Here is a 21,140-nt window from a genome sequence, read left to right on the forward strand (position 1 = left end):
GCGCTTTAATATTTCATGTAAGTTTTTATTTTTTTTATTTTTCATGTTTTGTTGGCCTGTTTAAATCATGGCCGAATGTTGTCCTCTCTGAACAAAGTGTTTTCTCGAAGAAGTCTCACTTGTGTTTGTGAGTTCAGCTTGAAACAAATCGCTTTTGTTTTTAAATTTTCTTTGAAAGTACTGCTGAACTTCCCTTGACTTTGGCCTTGTGGCGTCGATGCTTCTTTTGCGTTGAACTTTGGAATATTTGCTTGTTTTGTCTTCTGAACAGCAGCTAAGCGCTCTGGCAAAATCAACATATCGAAGCTTATTTTCCTTCCAACAAATAATATAAAGTTACGAAATTTGCATACGCCTTTGTTGTCTTTTAGCAAGGTGAACAACTCAAGTGCCGGTTTTCGACTCGACAGCGTCGTCGAAAGTTGAAATTTTTGTGTGTTTTTAGCTTTATTATTCCTAAGAACACATAATATCAGTTAGATAAATCATGTACATTCATGCTGTGTACGATTTCCCCTTTTTAGCCTATGGCAAGCCAAACCTACCAAAAGTGTATCGAGATTTATAAGTCGTATTAGAATTACTATAAGTCTATTCGAGATTCGTAAAGTGGTACTCGAGACTACTATAATGCGGTGTGAAAACTATATTATTATTGTTGAGTTGTGTATGACGAGATTTATATGACGAGTTTTATATGACGAGTTTCATATGACGAGTTTTATATGACGAGTTTCATATGACGAGTTTTATATGACGAGTTTCATATGACGAGTTTATAAGACGAGTTTTATATGACGAGTTTCATATGACGAGATTTATAAGACGAGTTTTATATGACGAGTTTCATATGACGAGTTTTATATGACGAGTTTCATAAGACGAGATTTATAAGACGAGTTTTTTTTATAAACTGTAACAGTGTAAAGAGATTTATAAGAGGTCACGAGTTGTTTACAAACTGTAACGAGATTTCCCAAGATGGCGTCCGCTAGTAATGCAACTTATTTCGAAGCAAATGAAGAACTTACTGAATTTTTCCAAATGTTGGATGCATTGTTTAGCCATTTAGAAATTGCTATAGTACTTAATGATACTCTTGATTTGGAACATTGTAAATGCAAGTTAGAACGAAATCTTCCAATTGTTACAGCAATGCTCGTGGCCGTTAACAATGAAAGATATGACGACACGATAGACTTACTATCACCTCAGCCCTCATTTGTCTCGCTGTTGGAAAGATTAAGTGTTGGAATAGAAGAGGAAATACGCAGGCTAAGAGCGATCTTGGATTACACGTCTCCTGAGAATAGAAGAGAAGTTATTTCATTCCGTCAAGAGCAATGGAGATTGTGATATATAGAGAGGTGAGATCAAAAATGGAAAATATATAGTTGAGGCTAGCACAGACATCACCGATGAGTTTAGATGGGCAGATAGAGATATTTTAAGGCTTACCCCATATAGTGGAGAATGTTATATCAGGGTAGTTTAAGGGCTAGAAAGATCTATGTCCAAAGAGAAAGGGTCAGAGAAAGTCTTCGGAGAATCGATACTATTGGAAGAAATATGCGAAGGAGGTATGCGATTTGTAGACGGGTTTATAACGTTCCCGGGCCGAATTTTCTTTGGCATATTGACTCAAACCATAAGCTTATATCCTGGCGATTCGTTATCCATGGTTGCATCGACGGGTTTAGTCGGGCAGTCATTTACCTAGAGTGCTGCGCTGATAATAGAGCTCAGACAGTAGTTGATCTTTTCAAAAGGGATTGGTGAATTCGGTTTGCCTTCAAGGGTTCGTGGAGATCGAGGTGTCGAAAACGTTGACGTAGCACGGCTAATGATATCACGTCGTGGTGAGAATAGAGGTAGTTTCATTGCCGGGCGAAGTGTGCATAACCAAAGGATAGAACGGTTGTGGGCAGAAGTAAACCGGGTTCTTTCTGCTCTATACGTTAGATCCGTTCAATGAGCATCATCTATTCGCCCTTCACTTCGTTTTCAAACCACGTGTAAGTGCGTCACTTTCGGAATTCAGGGAGCAATGGAACCATCATGGACTAAGGACTGCCGGTCACCAAACCCCTATGACACTTTGGCAAACGAACATGATTCCTGTTGCAGATGAATCTCCTATTGTTAACTTTGAAGAATATGGTCTAGATTCAAATGGCCCAGTTCCAGACGTCGATACAGATAATTATGTTGTGGTACCTGAAAACATACTGCAGCTGACGGAAGAACAACTGGAGCTTCTATGTAGTGAAGTCAACCCCTAAGCGATGACGGCAATTATGGAATCAATCACTTCATACAAACACTTGATATTGTCAACACATTTTATGTTCAGTGATTGAACTAATTTATGATCAAAAATCGAGGTAAATAACAAATATAAATAGAGGATGCATCGATCATATACTTGAAGCAATGTCAGCAATGTTACCGCGTGTGAATGTGCATTAATTATTTAGGTTAGCACTATTTTCCACCCAGCAAACCGTCCTTTACTTTGAAATATAATATTTTACACAATATAATATTTTACACAATCTAATATTTTACACAATATAATATTTTATGTAATATTTTACACAATCGTCGAAAACGACATATTTTCCAGCCTGGATTATAAGTTTATAGCTTAAGGTGGTTGCATGAAAATTTATACTGCAACATTTATCTGTAAATATTTTCATATTTTGATATTAAAAACTGTATTATAAAAATATAAAATTACTCGCCATCTCAAAACGACCTAGCACCAGTGCATGCATGGTTTCCTTTTAGCTTTTGGTTCTTTCCCATTAGCCGCCATCTTTAATTTATTTCCGATTGTGTAAAGGGCGGTTTGCTGGGTGGAAAATAGTGCTAACCAATTATTTACTAGCTACCTTAAAATGAAAATGGGTGCGATAAGGTCCTATCACATTTAACCATATCGCGATTATTGTAAGTAAAGCTTCCAAACAAAATAAAGAATAAATAAGTTTGTTCCTTTAAACGACTTCATCATAATTTGTACAGTTGGATCGTAGATATATCTCTGATCGTCCGTACATATCAATAGTGTACAAATTATAAGTCGAACGATTTTAATAAAATTTCAATCAAACGTAGTTATAAGCATTGTTCAAGATGTAAAAACGAACTGTTAACGTAATTTTATACAATGTCAAATGACCAAGATTGTCCTTCCTTCAATAAGTTATTGAACTCAGATGCAAGATCACCATAGCTCTCATATGTGGTAGGAATTTCTAAACAAGGTCCACATGTATGAGCAATAGGTCGTCTTTGGAGTCCACTTAGATTTGAAAAAGTTACTTCTATCGATGTGCAAGTAATACAGTCGCTTCCAGTGATGAAATGGAGAAATCTCTCGATAGCTTTACCTTCTAACGACCGAATGTACCTTTTCAAATGATCTATTGTAAGGCGCTCTATTTCATTTCCGGTTTCGGCGTTAATCAATTTTATTAATTTTTTGGCCGTAGGTTGCCTACTGGTATAAAGTTGAAGAATGTCTTCTTGTGTTTTAAAATGTCATCGTATTGGAGCATTCTTAAAACTGGAGACCAGCAGTGAATTATGTACCGTGGCTTTTGAAGAAGTTCTTGGTGAGCCAACTCGAACATAATCTCCTTGATGTTATCTTTCGTCGGAAGTTTAAAACACTTGAACATTGAGAGAAAGTCAAGAATGTCTTCGTCTTCGAGGTCACAATTTTCGTTCATGCAATTATCAAAAACTCGGCGATCTTCAAGAGTCACGTAGTCACGAAAGGAATTCAGCAACAACTCTCTACTTAAATTGTCCTCTCCGAATAAGCATGTACATAGCAGTGCCGGTGATATTTTCATAGGAAAGTATTTCAGCAGGTTGTAACCGTAGACAATAACTCTAGCAATAGACTGCCAATCATTTTTGCATGTCGTGCCTAATCATAGGAATCTTATCGCTGGAGCCGAAACAGTAGGTGTTGTATACCTCATGCCAAAAATGTGTCAAAACATCCAGCATTACTCCTTTTCCTTTCCCTTTTTCTTCCCTGCCACTGTAATCAATCACGGTGGGGCAAACCAAACAATTAAGCACATCTGCATCATTAAAAATGGCTATGACATCTTGACGTATTGTAGTTCTGTGCACAATAACAGCTCTTACTTCTCTGTTCTCAGCTGGCAAAGACAGGAATGGAGTATCTATCAATGCGGAAAAAACACCTGCAGAAAAAAATTCAATTGCAATTCAGACAAAGACAATATACCAGTATTTTCAAATCATATTACCAAGATCTATGAATTGATAATCTAAATTAGAACAAGGCCATAAGATGAGAACCTGCTTCGTTCAAAAGAGTAAGATCATCAGTTTCAAGGAGTGTGCTAGTTTGAGTTGAGGAGCCAGTTGCAGACAGTGAACCAGTTTCAGCCACACCATCAGTTGCAACCACACCATCAGTTTCAGCCACACCATCAGTTGCAACCACACCATCAGTTTCAGCCACACCATCAGTTGCAGGCACAATATCAGTAGTAGGCACAGAATGAATTTCACTGGTTTCAGATATGCTTATATCATCATCATCCAAAGGTTCATCTATTCCTATATAACATATTTTTTAACAAATTCTTGCAAAACTATTGCAATGCATAACAATTTGCATATCATTATAAGCATATTCATTTGAATCGATTGCTTTTCTTTACCTTATAAAGAATAAAAATTCTGAGTGACTAAAATCTTGTGAAAATGAATGCAGACTACAATAATTAAATTAAACTATTTTAAAAGCTAAGTGCCCAAATGAGAGCTGTCTTATCTGAATTCATATGAATAATTTAATCAAGGTGAACAATAGTCATGACTTAAGTTTCTTAATTCTGAAAATTTATATAGATTTGCTAAAAGAAAGAATATAAAATGATATACCTCGACATATTACTGTCACAAAAAAAAACAATTGTAAAAAAAGTTTGTTTGAATTTAAAAAAATACTTTTTACATTATTTTAGTGTACAATCACTTGATCCTCTCTTATGACAAATGTGGAAAGATCCCTTGCTTTTACCCAATCTATGTATTTTACCTTCACTAGAATTGCTGCCTGGTTCCTGTAAATGAACAACATATCAGTTTTTTAAAAGCACACTATTTACATGATGAGCATGTAGCAATCTAATTCTCCAACCTTTGTTGCATTTCCCATGTTAAGCAGCTGAACACTAGGTCGTACATACACTGGCTTTTGTGCGTATAATCTGTGGAGGATAACACCATCCAATGTCTGACCAGGGGCTAATGTTGGCGCAACCAGAGTGGAATGTACCGATGTTAACAGTTCTATATCTGTACCATGCGGAATTTTTCCATCAAAGGCCATCATTATATTAGTTTCGACAGCAGCGGCTGACAAATCTTTTGAAAACCGACAACCTGAAATCATGTGTCCATTTTCTACCAACATCAGCCGAGTGCCTTGCCGTGGAACTGTATTATCTTTGGGGCCGCTTAATAGGATTAAATCTCTCAAAAATGGCCTGTTATCAATTGCTGTTGATGAACGAGTTCGCCTTGTTCGGCTTCTTGCAGCAGGTCTACTTGCGGGAAAATAGCGCCTCGATTGAAATGCAGTGGATGAATTCCTTCTAATTGGGAGGCGATTCTCTATTGTGGCTGTTGATGCCATTTGATTAGGGTGATGCGTTAATTCTCTCTGGCGACTCGTTTCAGCATTTGGTAAATTCGTATGCCGTCCAAATATAGTTCTCACTTCTGACCTTACAGAACTGTCCACGTCAGGTGATATTCTTTCAGACAGCTCTGTAACTCTGCCAAGAAGTTCCTGAATAATTTCTCTATTGCTCATTTCTGTCATTTAGGTGAGAGCGATACAGTATAGATAGAAAATACAAAGTTCCCAACCCGCCGAAATTTTGCATATAATTAATAACTGCTTTTGAAACAAACACGTGTTCTTTAACCCAATACTTCATGTTGTTAGAGGAAAACTCGCGATATAAACTCGTCATATGAAACTCGTCATATAAAACTCGTCATATGAAACTCGTCATATAAAACTCGTCCTATAAATCTCGTCATATGAAACTCGTCATATAAAACTCGTCTTATAAATCTCGTCATATGAAACTCGTCATATAAAACTCGTCTTATAAATCTCGTCACAGTTTATAAAACAACTCGTCATATAAATCTCGTCATACACTACTCGTACCGCTTTACGAATCTCGAATAGACTTATAGTAATTCTAATACGACATATAAATCTCGATACACTTTTGGTAGGTTTGGCTTGCCATATTAGCCTCTGACACAGACATAGGAAGTCGAAGTGTAAGTCGATGCTTCGAGTTTTTTCTTGAATTCCCGCCATTAATTTCAGAATCGGGAAAGTTGAATATTGCTTTGAACGAAAACACAGGACTGTTTAGGATACGGGAAATAATAATTTCTGGAAATCTTCAACAAAAGTTATTTAAGATTAGATTTGTTTTGAACTTTTGATTATGCAATGAGTTGAAATGTTGTTAATATTTCAAAGTGGTATGACGTAGTTTCAATTTAATTCTTTTCCGATTGCCTTTGTACACTTAACGGAATGGACATAGGACGATTTTTTCCATTGCAGTACGTGTCATCATTTCACAACAACCCTTTTATGTTGGGTGCTATTTTTAATATATTTCAGTAGCCAATGCTGCATGTGCTAGATTGTTTCAGCAACATCATTTATAAAGTAAAAATATTGAACGGAAACAACATTTCACGTTTCTGCCGTCTTCAGTTCTTCGACCAAAGCTCATTAATGATTTTGATAAATTTTATCCCGTCAAAATTTCCTACATTCACCAAGGATTTTGACGGTTAAGTGAAATATATAAAACTTTTCATGAAAGCTTTGTAATAGTGATTGAAAAATTAAAAGTTTTCAATGCAGATGACATTCCCATCATATATTGAATATGTTGTATTTATCAAGATGGCTGGCGAAAGAGCAATAAACAGGAGTCCCTTACCACTGATTGTCACCATTGCTCCTGGTGATCGGGAATATCCTCGTACGAAGACAGAATGCAACCATTGTGGGGGTGAGGTACCAAGCCTCCGAGAAATAATGCATAAGCACAACTATGATAAAGCACCAAACACGTCGTCAACATCTGAGAGCTCAAATAATACGTTTCGGCCATCAGCGTGTGCCTGCAGTCATGATGACCGTACTCACGCTAATATTCACTATTCACAGCACTTCAGTAGAGAGCAAGAAAGGTAAGAAATGTGTTTGCTAAAAGCAGTAATTTTTATTCCAATAAATGAACACAAATATCTTTGCATTGTTGGTGAAGATAACGCTTTATCTTCGCTATTGTCGATAGCCCGGGTCTTGGAGTATTTAATTTCACTTTGATTAAAGTTACCGGGGAAAATTATACTTCCTTCAACTTGGATACGTTTTAAGGTTATTTGATGCAATGAAAATTTGATTTTTCGTTGCACAACTTGTGGAGTTATATATTTTGCTTTACCGTATATATCACAGTAAGTTATGTAATTAGGAAAAACTTCATTTTCCGCTCGAGCGATGTTCAAGTTTAAAAAGACTTAATGAATTATCAATTCTTGAGACTGGAGAGAATCCGTTCAGAAGGTCGAATGAACGAGGATAAAAATAAACATTAATACTAAAAATAAAATTTCCCATTCGTTGTCACTAAAACAACATTTTATACATAAATTCTTTCTGTGTTTAGAGACAGTAGTCTTCGTCCCGTGCACTACGCGTGCAGTCAACATACCTCAGATCACCAATGCTGCTCCGATCATTCCCTTAGCTGCAGTGGCCGTTCTAACGCACATAAACTTCATCGTCATTTTCATCGTTCATCGATACCACCGGCTCAATTGTTGCCAAGACCCTGTGGCTCGATCCTAACCAATCAGCGTCAAGTATGAAATTCCGCTGTACATCGCATGAAAGAGAGGTTTTTGTTTCTCTAGCGTCAATTTTACTTCTTGCTATAATATTTGTCATCGCGAAATAATTTTTTGAATAAGTTTAAGACGAAAAATGTAGTCTGGGAACCATTTTGGATGCCAAACTACCGGCCATTAATCTAAGTCCTTGATTAAATTTTTTTCAAGAAATGTAATGGACGTTTGAAGCTTGCTTTGATCTGCAAAAATAATGAAACAGGAGGAGTGGGTTTGAAAGAAATTGTATTTAATTTGCCGAAGAACTTGTGATGTAAAGTTTACTAATGAATGGGCTATAGTATATTACACCGATGTATTGACAAAAGGTTATAAGACGTGCTGGCTACACTGCACCTTCTACATTTACACTGTTATGTGTAAATTTACACTGCCATGTGTTTTCTACAAAAAATCTACCTGTATCACAATATTTTTAAGCAGAGTTATTTGTTTAGTGAGAAGGCTGAATTTTTGAAAGAATTACTTGATAATTTTCCTCGGGTTTTATTTATCAAATGTTGTGGTTTGCTAACTTATGCAAATTTGATATAGTTTCTTCCTCGCTTTATAACTTGCCTTACTTATGGGTCATATTGTGATAAAGGGTATTACTTAATATAATTAAGTAATTACATTTAATAATAAATTATAATGCACTTAAATTACAATTCACTGAACTGAGTGAACTTATAACACATTTCTGTGGTATATTTGCAAACTATATTTTTAAGTTATTACTGGGCTTTCGTTGGTATTATTTTGTATTAGATTATTGGTTATCTCATGCTAGTTTATTCATTGTTAAGTAACACAGCTAAGTCATGAAAGAGGCAATCAGTATTACAGGGGCTGTGGAAGCTTTTAAAACTGAGGGGTGTCCAAATTTTTTGATCATGTTCTCCACGAATAACAATATTTTTTGCCGATTTCAATGACAATTTTTTTATAGTCTTTTTTATACTTTATGCAAAGTCCATCTTAAATGGTACTACAGATAGGAATATCATGGATTAAGTCAAATGGCATTTTTTACATTCTACAAATAATTACAAGTATTTTCCAAAATGTTTCTGTCGCTGTTCATTACAAGCAAATGTCATGCAAATTGCATCAATGTCTTAATGAATAAACCATATCTTTGAGGCATTTGACATTGGGGATGTCATGGTACTCCTAAACCACGTTTTTAGCCACAAAGCTTACTAAAGTTGCGTTCAGCTTCACTTGATGTGGGAGAGCAAACTAGCAACAACTAGTTTGCATAAAGCTCTGCATAAAGCTCTGCACATGCAATGACATTAAGGCGGATCTCCACTAGACGATTTTTATGACGATCGTCTTAAAAATTCGCTGCGCCACATGCGCAGTAGGAAATAAAAATCGTCAACTAAATCGTCAAGCGCTCGACGAAAAGTAGAAACGGTTTCTACTTTTCGTCGAGCGCTTGACGATCGTCGTAAATTGAACCAATGAAATTTCATTCCGTGAAACTAATTACCATTTCTCTAAAATCAAAATGGCTGCCACCAGTGGAGAAAACGAATTCCAACTGAACGGTACAAATCCTGTAGAAAATATTCCGTCAGAGATTCAAATACTTGCATCTCTGAGGAATATCTCAGTGGTGCAACATTTTGTTGATCAAAATGTGGTGCAAGATGGAGAGCTCGATAAGGAAATGTTTTGCAAGCTCTCGAGACTATAGTTGCTTGTGGGATACAAGCAATATAAACTACAAAAATAGGACCATGAAACTTAATGCATGGAAATCTTTGTCTCGAATGTTCCAGCGAGAAGGTAAGTGTTCTAAATTAATGGAGGACTTCAAGAAACTTGAGAATTTCACTTGTGTTGTTTGGTTATTGTGATGTAACATGTTAAACATGCTAAAGTGGACAGGAAAACTTCTCGACGTTTCTGCGTAAGGGTGTTCGTCTCACCATTTCGTTTGACTGTGCTCCTTGACTATATGTGTTATTTCGTATTTTATGTCAACTCTAACAAAATTTGTTTCTTGCCCTTTTTTCAGTTCCATACCTTCAGAAAATTTTTAAGAACCTTAAAGATTCTCTAAAAAAATGCCTTGATAGGAGACGAGCATTGTCTAAATCTGGGGCAGCTGCTTCGACACTTCCAACATGCAAATATTTTGAGGTTATGAGATTTCTTCATGAGAAAACAAGCAATTTGGAAACTCACAGCAATGTGGATCTTGAAATCCAAACAATACCAGAGAACATATTGGACATATCCTCATCACAATCTCCAGGACCTAGTCAGCCTTCTTCAAGCTGTTCAAGCGTATCAGATGAGGCAAAATATGGTAAAAGAAAACGTCCTAATTCTAACGATCAACTAGACCCATTTCTTGACCATGTGAAGAGTATGGACCAGAAAATGGTAAATTATTTAGAAGGATTGTCAGGTAGAAGAGAAAATGAAGATAAGGATGAAGCAGAGTTATTTTGTATGAGTCTTGTTCCAGTTTTAAGAGATATGGAAAAAAAGCAACTCAGACAAGCTAAATTAAAAATTCAACAGCTTTTGTATGATTTACAATATTCAGATAACTAAAAAAATTTGTTGTAGAACTTCACAGATCGCATCAAAAAATTAATAACATAATCTCATTTATACAAGATACATTCCTTCCAATAAATATAGATATGTAGCAAGTGAAATCATTTAAAATTACAGCTTAAACATGTATTGCTAATTACATAAGTGAAAAACTCCTTTCGTATGAAAACCCATCATATCACTAATGCTCATATTGAATATAAATAGCTTTAAATTTGTTTATTTTGAACACCTTACTATATGCCACTGACAGTCAACTGCTCCTTCATAATTAAAATAATCAGCAAATTGTTCACGAACCCACTTAGCTTCTGCACCATAGTTATTTTGACGCACCAACATCTGTAATGTCACCCAATCCATTCATACAATTTGCATCTTGTCGCCACTCACCAGGGTTAAACTCATTACCCATTTGCCCATCTTGATCAGCAAATGATGGCGGGCAGTATAGATTTGAATCGTCATCTTCATTTATGCTCATAAGGAAGTTATGCAATGCCACAACAGCTTTAGTTATGGCAATCACATTATCAACTTTGGCAACTATAGGCCTATGAAACACACGAAACCGACTAGCACATATACCAAAAGCATTTTCAATGACACGTCTGGCTCTGCTTAGCCTGTAATTGAAAATTAGTTTCCTCTCAGACAGGTTTGAAAAAAGGATAGGGCTTTATCATGTGGCGTTTTAGGCCAAATGCATCATCCCCTACAAATACGTGGGGTAGTACTTTCGTTGAATGGGTAATCTTGCCATCTGTGGGCATGTTGAGAAGCTTGTTTTCAATAGCATAGCCAAGATTGCTGTTGGCATACACGCTGCCATCACTTTGCCGCCCACTATCACCAATATCAACCAGTGTGAATTTATAATTTGCATCACTAACTCCCAACAAAACAATGCTATGAGTCTTTTTGTAATTAAAAAAACTCGATGCCTGTCCAGCAGGAGCAAACATCTGCACATGCTTTCCATCAATTGCTCCCAGCATATTAGGAAAGTTCCATCGATCTTCAAAATCTTTAGATACTTTTTTTCCAGTCACTTTCAGTGCAAGGTGTTTTCATGAAACCCATTTCCTTTAGTTTGTCCCAAAGTGCGTTGCATGTTTCGTAGATAATTCGACCAACAGTCGTTGAGCTCATTCTATAATTGGCAGCGATAGTTGTATGAGCATCCCCAGTTGCCAAATATCGCAGAGTGACTAAAAGTCTTTGATCTACACTTATTGGTTCTCGCATTTTCGTCTCTTTCTTTCTTATCATCGGGGCAATATACCCCAACAAGGTCTCAAAAGTGTCAGGTAACATCCTGAAATATCTGAAAAACATTTCATGATCGTATAATCGCAAGTCTTTAACCAGCAAATTGTACTCTCCTTTCTCATTTCTTTCCTCGTACAGTTTACGCATCCAAAATCTTGGTCGTTTTCGCTTTGTTTTCATGGATCTTACTCTACATGCATGCAGTAAAATCAAATGCCTTCGAAGAAGTAAATAATGCATTAAAGTTTGATTCACATCCGCCATTTTCTCAATTTCACATTGCAATTTGCAATCGTCTTTGACGATTTTGTTGACGATTTTGTTGACGATTTTATTTCCTACTGCGCATGTGGCGCAGCGAATTTTTAAGACGATCGTCATAAAAATCGTCTAGTGGAGATCCGCCTTTACACAGAGTTTATTTCTGACTTCACAAACATAGAGAAAGAGTGAAAATTTGTTATAGAACTGTTTCAATTCTTTGCGTAATGATTCAGAATGCAAATTATACTTCTTGGGTAACGTCTCTTGTGCCTCAGTTATATTTCCCGTCAAGTACAACTTCTTCAAGAGCTGGATAGGTTTTCAAACCTTTGCTATTAAACCTGTCAGTAAATAGTCCAATCAGATTATTTATCGAGGTGCTGAACTTTGAACCTTCCTCACAATTGTCATTCAAGGGAAACCTTCCTCAAGAGTGGTAACCGTTTACCTGCAGCTTTTTTGCAACTTCTACTTTTACAAGTTCAAAGGTTTCACGTACCGCAACTCAGTTTCAAAACAGACTGCAATAATTTTTGGTGAAATCCATTAGCTTATCCAGGATGCAGGTGCAAAGGCTTTTCAAAGGTTTTTTGAGGACATATGAAAGGGACGAGCTACTTTTACTGAAAAAATAAAACTATTTTTGGAAAGGAAAAATAATGATGAGCTGAGTAATATTATTACGCCCTTATTAACCTAGCGCGACTCGCAAGGTCTATGCAGAGAAATATTGTATAGAGGTTATTTTGTACACATCGAGCCTTAAATCGAGGTTTGTACTACAAAACAGAGATGCAATATTTCTTAGTAAAGACCGAGCAAGCGTAAAAGTTTAATACATGTCATTTTGTACCTGAAAAATAAATTTCTATTCTTTTATCGTCCTCGTTGTTTTTCAAGGAATGGCTTTCTCCACTCGAGTTTTGTCAGTAGGATATAAATCGTCTGAAAATGCGTTGTTCAAAAAAAAGAACTCACATTTCGAGTATTATTCTTCTGAATCCGTTGTTTATTTTGATTTTTAAGTTTAACACAACTTACTGTTTGCTTTAGGAAATTTGTTTACCTTTCCTAAAAATTACGTGTATTAGCTATGGACCACCTGTCTATTACGGAAATGTAATGAACCGGCAATAATGTTTCTTAGCCAATCAAATCACTCTATTTTAACGGAAGTGATGCTTGCCATATAATACATAAAATTGATGAATACGATGAGCAAAATACAATGTCAACATATCAATTGACTAAGCTTTACTCTCAACGCTCTCAACCATTTCATTCATGCACTCCCCCTTCCACGTTATGTATACTGTTTTTACATAAACTTTATGCTGAAAATTTTTTCCGTTAAAGTTTTGTATATTTTTTTCGTATAGATTCCCGCAAGAGATTGGCAATCAATCCACGGTCAAAGATTAGATCTACCTGTTCTCAATGGCATCGGTAATGCAGTTTGTGGTATTTATGGCAAAAATCTCGACAGTTATCTTTATGAGTTGTTCTTTGCGACTTGGTGTTTTAGTCGAGCACCTAATTTACCAATTATCTATTCATGATAATGCATTTTTTTAATTCTATCGTAAATGTGTATTGTATGCGGAGGTCAAAACATCCAGTCATGCTTGCTGATCCAACACTGGTATAGATGTCGATGTGTTCACTTTCTATCTTGACTGATATCAGTTTTTATAACGAAACTTTTATCTGTTTTGACATTTACATTTGCAGAATGTCAGCATCCTCTTTATCGTCATGGTATTTGCCAATGGACGGGATGTGATGCATTCTGCGACAACTTTCAACTTTTCATGCAGTAAGTTCAACGTAATTTTCACCTGTTTATTTTTCTTTTTCTTAGTTAATAGCTGAAGTGCGAGGGCATTTGAATAAAATTTGAAAATATTGAAAAATTATTAATAAATACACAACAGCGGACGAAAGTAACTTCTACTGAAGAGTTATGCATGTACTATCCACTGCATTTTATTACCTAAAGGCCTGTATTGTTAAGAGCCATTACAATTGCTATTCAGCGTACGTGGACAAACTTTGTTTTGGTTTTGATCTCGCCCTCAGGCTAACAAGATGCTGCTTATTCGTTATTGTTTTTGAATTCTCGCCACCCTTCTGTCTTCAGAAAATCAAAAAAGCAAGTTTCGAATGTGGCTTTTCAATGTCCACTTTTCAGGAGGGAAACAATAACGTTAATTGGGGGGTATGTATTCATATATTCAGCTCTGCCCTGCTGATTTTGTTTGCCATGTTAATTTTAAAATGAATCAGCAGGGTAGAGCTGAATATATGATTATTTACCCCCCAATTAGCGTTCTAGTTTCGCCCCTGGCTCTTTCTTGGGTTAAATCAACTTAAATGTTGAATATACTTCACATGTGCGTAGACCGTTATCTTTTTAGCAGTTGATAGGTGTGCAAATTCTACTCGTGAAAGACACAGTTCACTGATAGGCGACATATTAAATCTAACCTATTAATCCTTTACGATTAATATACTATATATATTCTCTGATGATGGCTTTGGAATAAAGACTGATTGGCAACGTTCGTTTATTTCAGTCATCTTAACACTGAGCACCCGCTGGACGATAGAAGCACGGTGCAAGCGAGGGTTCAAACGCTAGTGGTTTCGAATTTAAAGGAAGAGGTAAAGTTTTGGTTTTTAGCATTGTTTTTGTTATGCTTTATTTATTACTGCATAGACTTACGCCGTATAATCACTCCTCTTGAAATAAATTCGTTATGATTTGACAGTTAAGGTTGAACATGATAATTATAAAAATATATGTAAGTGTAACACGTGATATAATTTTAGCATTTAAATTAAAACACAATTAATATAAATGTTTCCAATCATTTTTTTGGTGTGAATTGCGGGAAAGTAGCTTGAGTGACACAACACCAGTTGCACGTGCTTAAACGTAATTCTTTGAGGTTCTTTTTCAGTTAAACCGTGAAAGAGATAGATTGTCGGCCATGATGAAACATCTGCATACAGAAAAGGTACGCACCGGTTTGGTGTGAATATTTAAACTTGCATAATGCATTCATCACAGAGTATGATAACATTTCAAATACGATCATCGATTTTCCACATTGTTAGATTGTTCTATGGACATATAAAACAGTTTTAAGAATACATTTAGATGAATATTTTTGTAAAGTGCCAAAGTCAATTTTTTTATTGTACTGTTCAGAGTACCCCGCCTCCCAAGAGTTCAGAGTTGCCACCTGTTCAATCCATCTCGTCATCTAGACTAAGGAAAGAGACACCAAAGGAAACCTCGTCCGTTGATCTCATTCCTCAAAGCACACCGGACGTCATAGTCCGTCGGGAAACGTCAGTGATATCATCCTCAATCCCTGTCAGCAAATCGCAGTCAAACACAAGCAAGACCGTCGAAAAAAACGAAAAATTGGAAGAGGAAACAAACTGTAAAAAGAGCAAAGAGGTATCTAGTTCAGGTCGTGGTACTTACAAAAGATGGTCACAAGGCTCTCCCGTATCTCTTACTCAAGGTTTGTGAAATGATTATTGAAAATTTTAATGATCGTTCGAAATATATACTCACAAATCATTTTTGACCAAATCAACAAGATGTCTTCGCCTTCGATATGTATGATTGACATGTTTTTCTTTTCTATTGTGCATTTATAATTAGTAGTTTAATGTTTCTTACACTCCCCAGGGTTGACATAATAAAATGTTGTCAACAAACAAAAGAAAAAAAACAAAACTATTTTTAGCTAAGAATGTACAGTTGTTTAGAGCTTGTTTGTATTCTGCAATCTTGGCAATTGTCCTGTTATTCCCGCGCTGCGATGTAGTCGATCAGTTGGACGAAGCACTTGTTCTTCTTCGCCTTTCTTATCGTTCTCTACTCTTTCGTTACTGTCTTCTTCCTGATGAACCTCAATTGGAATAAGTTGCCTGATAGAACGTCGCAACAAGTGTGAATGACTAGAGTCTCCACGAAGGACTCTGACTTGTGCAGCTCGTGTAATTCCATCGCCACCTTGTAGCAATTTTTGCTCTCCAGATTCAGCGATGAATTCTTCAGTCTCACACGGCACCGCAGCACGTGATCACCGTCGAGAAATAGCCCAAATTGCTTAACGTAAATTGGTATTGAAGAATTCACATTCTTTGACAGAAGGAATAATATTTCCTTTTCAAAGGATAGTTGTTGAATAGACCTTATCCACAGCAGCTGCGCCTTCCTTATTTCGTCTGAGCTTAGTTCTTCTGAGGTTGTGAGTTTGCTTGTTGTTCGCTCGCACCGTGGCATCTTCTTTAACATGTTGATGAATCTCATTACATAAGCAGTTGTTCGAAGAAGTTTCTTCATGGAGCTATAACGAGTAATGTCGATTGCTTTGTTAAGATCTGGCATGGCTCGTTGTTTGATTTCATTCGAAACTAGTGATCATACGACATTCGGATACTCTTTCGCAATTTCCTTCAGAATTTCTTCATTTTGTGAGAGGTTGCCAACTGGAAATTTTGGCCACTCTTATTCGCCCCTTGCCAAGAATTTGGGTCCATTGAACCATAAGGAAGAATTCGAAAGTAGTTGCCCAGAAATACCTCGTGAGGGTAAATACTTCGAATCTTGTTCACTCGATGCTGCACGAATGGTTTCCATGCTCGATCGTTTTGTATCCAGTAAAGTGCTGTCATCGAATCAACCCAATAAAAAACTTCCAGACTCCATTTGAGTGCCTTTAACAAAGACTCTACTAACTTCGCTAGTACAGTCGCTGCCACCAGCTCTAAACGGGGAATCGTTTGCTTTTTCACTGGTGCGACCTTTGTCTTTGAAGCGAATAATTTCACGTCGATGTCACCATTCTCATAGACTGTTCTTACATAGACAACAGCACCAATTGCACTTTCAGATGCATCACTGAATCCATGAACTTGTGTAGTAAAGTATTTCGGTTGGAGCAGATAATAGCACCTCGGTACACGAACATCATTTAGAAACCTTAACTCTGACAATAAAACGTTCAGTCCCATCCCAGTCTATCCAAGCACATGATTTGAAACAGAATCTTGAGCCTTATCGTAAAAGGAGACAAGAATTTTAGATGACTATTTCAACAACGATCGCTTTGTGACAGGTAATGAATTGGCGTACTCGATTATTTCAGTCAAATTGAATAGAAATGTGTCCTCCACCGTATTGTTAAAGATTATACTGCATCACTATACGAAAAATAGAACGCTAGTTCGTATTCACATATATAGTTCAGTTTATTTAGTCACGTGATATTTTTGTATATATAAACTATTAACATTCCTCTGAGTTAGTTACGATTATAGTTTTGTATTGAATCTTCTTATTTAATTAGCTCACTACATTAAATAAATGTTTGCTCAAACCGAACAATTTTGCTTAACATCAACACGTATCCCACACCATTCCTAGTACTTTGACTTGAATGGGTTCCGTGAGCAGCGACTCTTTTGCAATACACCACTTTGGCGGTTTTATTTGAATAAAAACACGTGCTCGCTAAGTGAAAAACTTGGACAAACATGGCGGAAGTCATAACAATGACTAATTTGCTATATGAAATAGAAATATGTTTCGCTCTCTTGCAAAATAAATTTTAACATTTCTTTATTTCAAAATATAAGCGCTTAAATGGAAGAAAGATTACGTGAAGAGAAATTCAAAGCTATGAAACTGCCAGAATTAAAAAGTTACCTGCAGAGTAGAGGTATAACCGTAAGTAGTTATCTGAATTTTGGGACTAGTAGCCATTGCATGTGCAGTGGAAAAAATGAACATTCCATTGATCCCGCAAGTCAGTAAAGCCGAGCAGCAAGTAAATTTAAGTTGCCATTTGACCATCCATGACGTTAAGCTGCCGGATCCATTTACAATTGTTTCAAATGTTTTTCAAAAATTCACCCCCGTTCGGCTTGTTTGATATATTTAATCATCTTATATATCATTCATCGGAATACGACAAGCAGGGTCTTGCAGCCTACAAGTCGTTCGAGAACTATCGTTTGTTTTACGATGGATATGTTAAGTCTTTGCTAACAGCATACAGGCAAGATGCTGGGGTCCATGTTTATATAGGCAAGGTTAAGCCTACAATGAAAGAAATGACTAAAGATGGTAAAGACGTTTACGATATATGGTTTATATTGGAAAGAAACGGGTCTAATCGCGGCAGTGTGCTTGATGCGTATTGCTGTTGTCTTGGTGGTGAGATGGTGGATGTAAGCATGTATCATCTGCTTTGTATTCTCTTGATGATCTGCTTACTTCTAGTGGAGAGGATAGTGTTACTAGTAAGGAGTGTAAATGGATTCGAAGATCAAGATTCTCATTCATCTGTTAAAAGTGAGTTCTTATCATGCCACCAATCAAATATATTGTGCAAAAAATCTTGTTATATGCATTATTTGGTAGGTCCCACAGCAGGAAATCTCTTCAAATCTCTGTGCTGTTTTTGGACTTGTTCACACTGGTCGTTTAGATCGATCTGAGATCGATCTAACGTAAAGCGAGCTAAGTGTGAACCTTCGCTAAAATTTGAGATCGATCCGGTTTATATGTGAACGTAAGTGAGCTTATTAAGATAGAACAGTTTCGCTCCCATGCCTTTTCCACAAAAACGCAAATATTTTTCTCAAAATTTAAAATCAAAACAGAGAAAAAAGCTTGGAAAATGGCGCAAAAACGAGAGGTTTGGTCAGAAAAAGACTGTTTAGCCCTCTTCTCAGCGTACGGTACAGAAGAAAAGTTGAAAGGTACCCACAAAAACGCTGATATTTATAAAAAAATCAGCATTATAATGAAAAAATTGGGATAGATCGTGATTGGACGCAATGTAGAACTAAATTTAAGCATATGAAATCTGAATACAAAAAGTTCAAAGACACATTATCCCGATCAGGAGCTGGGAGAGGCAAAGAACCCAAATTCTTTAACGTTATGGACAGTTTCTTGGGTGACAGACCAGAAGCAAGGGGTCCAAAAAACGTCATCGATATATCTGATGAATCAACGTGTTCATCAGCTGATGCTGAAATAAAAAGCATTAACGTGCATGATGATGATGGTAAGTTATCGTGGATGAGTTGATATCGAGTGGTTTTTTGCAAATGAAAATGTTGGTTTTGCGTTTCATAGCAGACGAGCTTACAAGAAAATACGGACACGGGAGGATCGATGAAAAAAATGTCCTCAGTGCGATGAGTTTGTGGAGTTTAGGACAGCAGGAGCCCATGTTGGAAACAGCACTGCAGTATACGCTGATGATGACAGACTTGTTTGCCCATATTGCGATTACATTGAAGCAGGTGAATAGTAGAGCATTGCATGTGTGTACTTTATTTAGTTTTATTACGTCGTATTATTTATGAGATATGTTATGTAGATGTCAGGAACGCAGATGAGAAGTTACCTAGTGAAGCAAATGAGGAATCCCTACCATCTCAATATGAAAACAAATCAGTGCCAAGGAAAAGAATACCATGGGGATTCATGATATGAATCTATTCAATCATGATATGAATCTATAACAATATTTTTTATGCTACCTAGTAGAGCATAACAAATATCTCAAGGAGTCCGATGAAATGTTTTTGTCAGAAATGAAAAAAGAAGCAGAAAAAGAGCGAGATTTGCGAAAGGAAGAGCTTAATGTTTATAAGGAGTCAATGTCACTTCTTGCAAATGCCATAGCAATGAGGTCTTAGCCTGTGCAACAACCATTGTACAATGTTCACCACGATGCTGAAAGTCAACAAACATATTACAAACTTTGATTTAATTTAAAAACATGAGTAATTCATCTATCATCAGCTTATTGTCTTATCAAAAACTCAGTTAAAGAATTTCTAATTTGCTCTGCACTTGTGTCTGTATTCTGTGAAACAAATTCTGAAATTTCATCATCAGGAATAACTTCAACATAATCTGCAAAAAGTTTGTCAGCTCTACTCTCACAAATATTGTGTACAACACAACATGCTGCAATTTTCATAGGCAAATGATCTAAATTTGTATACTTCTTGTTAAGTAGGCATCTGAATCTGCTTTTTAAACAGCCAAATGCACAATCCACAACTTGCCTTGCTCAACTTATGTTGTAATTAAATTTCTTTTGAGCAGGACTGAGATTGCCATCGTTAGGATGCCTCTTCATCAACCATGGTAACAGTGGATATGCTGGATCACCAATAAGCATCTCTTTTCCTCCCTAGAGTATATCAAGACCATGAATTTTCTAGTGGTTATTATCAAAAATGCAGTAAAATTTGCCTCTGACCTAAGATAAGCTTTTTATTATAACTTACATTTGGGAAAAGTTTTCCTGCTTCAGCTTTTGCAAACACTCCTGAGTTTGACAAAACTCTTGCATCATAGACTCGACATGCCCACTTTATGCAAATGTCAGTGAATCTTCAAAATTTTTTAAATATATATTTTTTACTTTTTAAGTGCGTGTAATTTAATTCACTTTGTGTAACTTACTTACTCAACTAGTTGAAACACATGTCTAAATTAAAAAGAAACCAATTTTACATCAGTCACTGTTAAACTCCCCCATGAGATCTAAAAATTGTTAGAAGGTAAAAAATGTCAGTTGCATAACAGGGAGGCAAAAACTTATTAAGTCAACCTTGACAAAAGCAGTACGTTTTGGTACCTGTATTGATGATCAACAACAGCTTGAAGAACAACAGAGTAGAATCCTTTTCGATTGTAGTAATCTTGTGCAGAATTTGAAGGTGCTACAATTTGAATATAAGTGCCATCAATGGCTCCAGCGCATTGAGGGAAGCCCCATGTCGTTAGAAAGGCATCAACGATACCCTGCAGTCTATCGCCCGTTGGCCAATTGATAACAAGACGCAGTAACACGTCAACAATAGCTTGGCAAACCTCGTTCACAATTTCACAGGCTGTACTTTTTCCTATACCAAAACGCCAAGCTAAAGAATGCAAATCTTCATTGGTAGCCAAATGCCAAAGACAA

General features: G+C 36.4%; 1 protein-coding gene, 1 long non-coding RNA gene and 2 pseudogenes across 2 annotated transcripts; 3 read left to right on the forward strand and 1 right to left on the reverse strand.

The window, feature by feature from the left end:
- Nucleotides 1-1,807: 1,807 nt before the first annotated feature.
- LOC124455296 lies at nt 1,808-2,514 on the forward strand (annotated as a pseudogene).
- A 1,410-nt stretch (nt 2,515-3,924) lies between these two features.
- On the reverse strand, nt 3,925-5,951 carry LOC124455279. The gene is made up of 4 exons (XM_047005967.1): nt 5,198-5,951; nt 5,096-5,120; nt 4,348-4,611; nt 3,925-4,229 (listed from the first exon to the last, which is right to left on the reverse strand). The coding sequence occupies exons 1-4, from the start codon at nt 5,882-5,884 to the stop codon at nt 3,925-3,927; spliced, it is 1,281 nt and encodes a 426-aa protein (XP_046861923.1). The 5' UTR covers nt 5,885-5,951.
- A 7,898-nt stretch (nt 5,952-13,849) lies between these two features.
- On the forward strand, nt 13,850-15,470 carry LOC124455305. The gene is made up of 4 exons (XR_006951793.1): nt 13,850-13,933; nt 14,694-14,781; nt 15,081-15,137; nt 15,391-15,470. It is a non-coding gene; the product is annotated as an uncharacterized LOC124455305 (long non-coding RNA).
- Nucleotides 15,471-17,785: 2,315 nt separating this feature from the next.
- LOC124455281 lies at nt 17,786-18,608 on the forward strand (annotated as a pseudogene).
- Nucleotides 18,609-21,140: the final 2,532 nt, after the last annotated feature.

Source organism: Xenia sp. Carnegie-2017, unplaced genomic scaffold, assembly GCF_021976095.1.
Source record: "Xenia sp. Carnegie-2017 unplaced genomic scaffold, XeniaSp_v1 HiC_scaffold_30, whole genome shotgun sequence".
Lineage (NCBI taxonomy): Eukaryota > Metazoa > Cnidaria > Anthozoa > Malacalcyonacea > Xeniidae > Xenia > Xenia sp. Carnegie-2017.